The sequence below is a fragment of the Micromys minutus genome (genome assembly GCF_963924665.1).
Source record: "Micromys minutus genome assembly, chromosome: 1".
Taxonomy (NCBI): domain Eukaryota; kingdom Metazoa; phylum Chordata; class Mammalia; order Rodentia; family Muridae; genus Micromys; species Micromys minutus.
In genome coordinates, this window is record NC_137969.1 from 122,067,676 (window position 1) to 122,073,809 (window position 6,134).

General features: G+C 43.6%; 1 protein-coding gene across 2 annotated transcripts; it reads left to right on the forward strand.

The window, feature by feature from the left end:
• Positions 1 to 2,486: 2,486 nt before the first annotated feature.
• Positions 2,487 to 3,742, forward strand: LOC308425293 (heterogeneous nuclear ribonucleoprotein A3-like; the record flags this gene model as incomplete). 2 transcript variants are annotated; one of them, XM_080922507.1, is made up of 2 exons in its annotated part: positions 2,487 to 3,228; positions 3,373 to 3,742. In XM_080922507.1, the coding sequence occupies 2 exons, from the start codon at positions 2,487 to 2,489 to the stop codon at positions 3,546 to 3,548; spliced, it is 918 nt and encodes a 305-aa protein (XP_080778633.1). In that variant the 3' UTR covers positions 3,549 to 3,742. The 2 variants fall into 2 exon arrangements, with proteins under 2 accessions (XP_080778633.1, XP_080778632.1); XM_080922506.1 differs by having other exon boundaries at positions 2,487 to 3,742.
• Between the last annotated feature and the right edge of the window lie 2,392 nt (positions 3,743 to 6,134).

The following is a 6,134-nucleotide window of genomic DNA, read 5'->3' on the forward strand; positions in this document are numbered from 1 at the left end:
TGAGCCGCCCTGGATTACACAAGTAAACTATACATAAACAAGCAAGTGAGTAAGTGGCTTAAAAATGTATGTCAAAGAATTTTTTGAAAATTCTCATGAACTATTAAGAGCAAATGTTTGATTTGGGTACTTATTTTATATATTTGACACTTGGGTCATTTTAAACTTTCCTGCATGAGCCCTCTGTGGTGGCACACACACCTTTAATCTCAGGAGGATCCCTCGGAGTTCAAGGCTGTTTCACTAGCAAGTTCCAGGGCAGTCGAGGCTACACAAAGAGACCTTGTCTCACAATTAATTAATTTCTTGGATAAAAAGGGATCACAAACCAGGTGGTGATGACCTCAGGAGCCAGGAGTAGGGAGGAAGTAAGTGGATCTCTGTGAGTTCAAGACCTCCTGGCCTGGTCTACAGAGCTAGTTCCAGAACAGCAGGAGGTACACAGTGAAGTCTCAAAAATCCAGGGAGGAGGAGGAGCAAGAGGGAGGGGGAGGGAGGGAGAGAGGGGAGGGGAAGGGGGAAGAGGAGAGGGAGAGATCATAAGAAGGAAAAAATTTAAGAAGTCCTACCCTAGACCCATAGACACACCCCCAAACCACTGTGCAGTCCAGATTAATCTCACATTGTGATCTTCTTGCCTTAGCCCCTGAGGTTATGTGCCACTGTGCCTAGGTGCAAACCTGAGATATATCCCAATACCCTGTCTCAGAAAAAGGGGGCATTAGGGGCTGGAGAGATGGCTCAGGGGTTAAGAGCACTGTCTGCTCTTCCAGAGGATCTGAGTTCAATTCCCAGCAACCACATGGTGGCTCACAACCATCTGTTATGGGAATCTGATGTCCTCTTCTGGTGTGTCTAAAGATAGCTAGAGTGTACTCATATACATAAAATAATAAATCTTTTAAAAAAGAGGGGTTAGTTCTTATGTTGTTGGTATAAATAGTACCACAGGATGACTGCTATATAAAGAATAAAGGTGTTCTGTATAATAGTCTAGGCTATAAACATCAGGAGACCGAGGCAAGAGGATCAATGTGAGTTCAAGACTAGCCTAGATCACATAGAGATGTCTATTTGGCCCAGGGTTCTGAAGACTTTAAGACTTGGAAGCTATATCTGGTGATTGCTTCTTTCTGGAGGAGCCTCTCTTCAAAGCCCAGAGGCAGTACAGGGCATCATGTGGTTAAACCGAGCATCTTCTTATAAAGGCCTCATTTAACTTTAATTACCTCCCAGAGGCCTCCCAAGTGGAGTGAGATTAGCACTGCACGCCCTTCCCCCCTGCATGTTTCTATGTGTATGTGTGAACATGCTTGTGTGCCTGCTCTCCCTGGGGGTGGTGCACTGTGTGTGTGTTAGTATTAGCTTGCTTGTCTTACCAGCCTCCTCTTACCGAGGCAGAGCTCTCGCTAAGCCAGGGAAGATCGGATTCAGCTAGTCTAGCTAGCAGTTGGCCTCGGAAGCACTGGAATTATAGGTGGCTCTGTGTGTCCTCCGGACTTGTATGTGGGTGCTGGAGATGTGGGTGCTGAGATCCGAGCCTTGTTCCTCATACCCATCCACTGAACTATCTCCCTGTCCAGTATTCTGCCCCCTTAACACCTCACAATGGAGACTACATTTCAAGATGGGTTTAGCGTGAACATTCAAACCACAGAAAGCAGGAATTATCTTCATTCTTGGCTTATTCAGTTTTAGACGGTTCCGTTTGTGGAGTCCCTGGTTACCAAGACTTCACGTTCTTGATATTGGATAGATACAGCAGAACACAGCTGCAGTCCTGGCTTTTCTGGAGTCTGAGACAGACTTACTTCAGCTTTAAGAGGCCAGCCTGTCTCTTAAAAACAAAATACAGTACAAACCAGTAAGGTAACCCAGGCCTGTAATCCAGGAAGCAGGGAGGTAGAGGCAGGAAGATCCAGGTTGAGGATAGCTTGGAGCTACATAGGGGGACCCTATCTCAAAAACAGAAACCAGCTGGGTATGATGGTGTAAGCCTGTTATCCTAACACTTAGATATCCCAACACTGCTCAAGGGTCAGCCTCAGCTACATAAACAGGTTTAGAGACCAGTTTGGGCTGTTTATGACTCGCTCAAAAAAAAAAAACAAAACAAAACAAAACAAAACAACAAAACAAAACAAGCAACTTTTAAAAAAATTCATTTATTTTTATGTGCATGCATACATTGTAGCTGTCCTCAGACCCACCAGAAGAGGGCGTCAGATCCCAGGACAGATGGTTGTGAGCCACCATGTGGTTGCTGGGAATTGAACTCAGGACCTCTGGAAGAACAGTCAGTGGTCTCTCCAGCCCAACTTTTGTTTTTTGTAGCGCTTAGTGGGAGTGCTCCTCTTACTTCATAGAATGAGAGCTGCCTCAATTCCTAAGTCACCAAAAAAGCTGTTCAGTCTAAAATTAAAAATGGCTTTGAGCTCTCGGTCCCATGTTGAACTCGAGTTGGAAGAGGCGAGTCCGGACTCAAAATGGAGGGCTATGATCCTAAGGAACCAGAGCAGCTGAGGAAGCTGTTCATTGGTGGGCTGAGCTTTGAAACCACAGATGACAGTTTAAGAGAACATTTTGAGAAGTGGGGCACACTTACAGACTGTGTGGTAATGAGAGATCCTCAAACAAAACGTTCCAGAGGCTTTGGTTTTGTGACCTACTCTTGTGTTGAAGAGGTGGGTGCTGCAATGTGTGCTCGGCCACACAAGGTCGATGGGCGTGTGGTGGAACCAAAGAGAGCTGTTTCTAGAGAGGGTTCTGTGAAGCCTGGTGCCCATTTAACGGTGAAGAAAATTTTTGTTGGTGGTATTAAAGAGGATACGGAAGAATATAATCTGAGAGACTACTTTGAAAAGTATGGCAAGATTGAAACCATAGAAGTTATGGAAGACAGGCAGAGTGCGAAAAAGAGAGGATTTGCTTTTGTAACTTTTAATGATCATGACACAGTTGATAAAATTGTTGTTCAGAAATACCACACTATTAATGGGCATAATTGTGAAGTGAAAAAGGCCCTTTCTAAACAGGAGATGCAGTCTGCTGGATCTCAGAGAGGTCGTGGAGGAAACTTTGGAGGTGGTGGAGGAAACTTTGGTCGCGGAGGAAACTTTGGTGGAAGAGGAGGCTGTGGTGGAAGAGGAGGCTATGGCGGTGGAGGTGGAGGCAGCAGAGGTAGTTATGGAGGTGGCGATGGTGGATATAATGGATTTGGAGGTGATGGTGGCAACTATGGTGGTGGCCCTGGTCACAGCAGTAGAGGAGGCTATGGAGGTGGTGGACCAGGATATGGAAACCAAGGCGGTGGATACGGTGGTGGAGGAGGAGGATATGATGGTTACAATGAAGGAGGGAATTTTGGTGGAGGTAACTATGGTGGTGGTGGAAACTATAATGACTTTGGAAATTATAGTGGGCAGCAACAATCAAATTATGGACCCATGAAAGGGGGCAGTTTTGGTGGCAGAAGCCCAGGCAGTCCCTGTGGAGGTGGCTGTGGATCTGGAGGTGGAAGTGGTGGATATGGTAGCAGAAGGTTTTAAAATAAAACAGAAACGGCTACAGTTCTTAGCAGGAGAGAGAGTGAGGAGTTGTCAGGAAAGCTGCAGGTTACTTTGAGACACTCGTCCTAAATGTATTAGAGGAACTGTAACAATCTGCCACAGGAGGAAGGAAGATCCACAGTCAGAAAAGTTACTGCAGCTTAAACAGGAAACCCTTCTTGTTCAGGACTGTCATAGCCACAGTTTGCAAAAAGTGCAGCTATTGATTAATGCAATGTGGTGTCAAATAGATGGACATTCCCGAGGTCTTTTATCTGTTGTAGCTTTGTCTTTTTCTTTTCCTTTTCATTACATCAGGTATATTGCCCTGTAAATTGTGGTAGTGGTACCAGGAATAAAAAATTAAGGAATTTTTAACTTTTCAATATTTGTGTAGTTCAGTTTCTAGTACAGAAACTAATAAAATGCAGTTTTGAAGGTGTTTCCTTGTGAGTTAACAAGAAAAGAAGATCATTGTTAATTACTATTTTGTATGAATTTTGCTAAAGTTAACTGTAAAGAAACACCTACTGACTTGCAATTTAAGGGGAATCTATTCTCCCCACTTCCAAAACCGTGGTGAGTGGGCACTGACATGTGGAGAGAACAGATATTTGTATGTTTTTCAATGTGTGTTTTAGATAATTAGGATTGGGTAATAAAAATAGCATTTGTGACTTTAATAGCATTAAGATTACCTTCAAATGAAAAAGATCTCAAAAGTTTAAAAAAAAAATGGCTTTGATTTTCTCTTTTGACAAAGAGTGTTCTTACAGGATGCCACGGAAGAAATCGAGAGAGTTTCCGTGGATGAATTAAGGGGACAGGAAACTGCCACAGTGAACGGGCTGAGATGAGACGCAGCAAAGCACATAAAACCACAAACTGCTCAACGTGCCCAAAGCAGCTCTGGGCTATTTACTCTGGCTATTTGAAGTTACTTTTAAAATTTGAAATATAACTAATTAAATCTATGTACTTTCACAAATATAAATAGGAACCACCCTTATTTATCTCTAGCTATGTAGACATTCTAACAATACGTAACATATCGTCAAGCTGAAAAAAAAGTAAGGCTTTAATTTAATGTCTTTTCAGATATATTTTTTTTAAATATTGGCTTAGATCTTAAGAACACGGGGGCTGGAGAGACAGCTCAGTAGTTGGGGGTCCTCGTGTGGCATTTGTGGGTTCCATCCCTGGTACCACTAAGCAAGTCCAGGAGATTGATCATTGCAGATATAACTAACATCTTCGCTTGGCAAACCTTTATATAAAATGATGTGTGTGCACCCGCCCTGTGCACACTCTTTATACTTTATGGTTGCCTTCACTTATCCTGTGGCTATGAGTGAAGGCACGCTGGTGCTACGTGAGCATTGAAGGAAGAGAACAACTCTCCTGGAACTGGCTATCTCCTTTTCTCCTGTTCTGAGGCCACCTTTCTTGTTTCTGCCTCTTTCCTGCGTACTCCTCATGTGGGAGTGATGGGGTTATAGATGGACGACACCATATCTAACTGTCTTTAGAGTCCTTCCTTTCTTATTTTATGTGCATGGATGTAGCACTGCGTACATGTCTGTACACCACAGGCACGTAGTACTTAAGGAGGCCAGAAGAATACACTGGGTATATTGAGATGTAGTTGCAGACTGTTGTGAGCTGTGATTCGGGTAGTGGGAATTGAACCCAGGTCCTCTGGAAGAGCAGGCAGTGCTCTCAACTGCTGAGTCAGCTCTCCAGGTTCCCTGTTTTTTTTTTTTTTTTTTTTTTTTTTCCATGTTTGTTCCAGGGATGAACTTAGATCACAAGGCTTATGTGGCTTTGGCTTTTACCTTCTGAGCCTTTCCCTGACCTGTTGTTTTGAAAGAGGGTTTCACTGTGTAGCCCTGGCTGGCCTGGAACTCCCTGTGTGGACCAAGCTGGTCTTGAACACAATAGACAATCTGCTTCTACCTCAATACCAGGGGGGTCACCATACGTGGGCTGAACTTTCATTGATTCTCTAGCCTCTGCCTGTCTCCCCAGTGCTGGGACTACACATGTTTATCACCATGTCTGGATCTCCTGTGCTTTGTGATGTCTAGGTTGCCTAACATACCTAAGATAAGGTCAGTGTTATATGAATATCTGTTGCATTTAGTCACCAATAACAAGAGAAGTAGATGATGCGTTTGGTGCAGACATCATTTTGCCGCTCCTGCTGTGTTTTCCTTTGAGTTTTGAAGACAGAGACTCTCTATGTAGCTCAGACTAGCCTAGAACTCACTGCGGTCCTCCTGCCGCACCCCGAAGGTGGAGATTGCAGGTGTGTGTCTCTATATTTTCCTTTTCTTTCTCTTCCTTTTCAGCACAGTATCATTTAGCTTAATTGGGCCTCAAATTCAATATATACCCCTTAGTTGACCCTAAACTCTCGGTCCTCTCGTTTCTCCCTCCTAAGTGGGATGATTATAGTACCACACCCTGCACATATTTTTCTGAATATTTCAATCTACGTTTTTGAATATGAGTATAAAAGGCTGCAGGTATAGAGAGAGATGGCTGTGTATTAAACCATAGCATTGTAGTGTACCTATGTTTCAA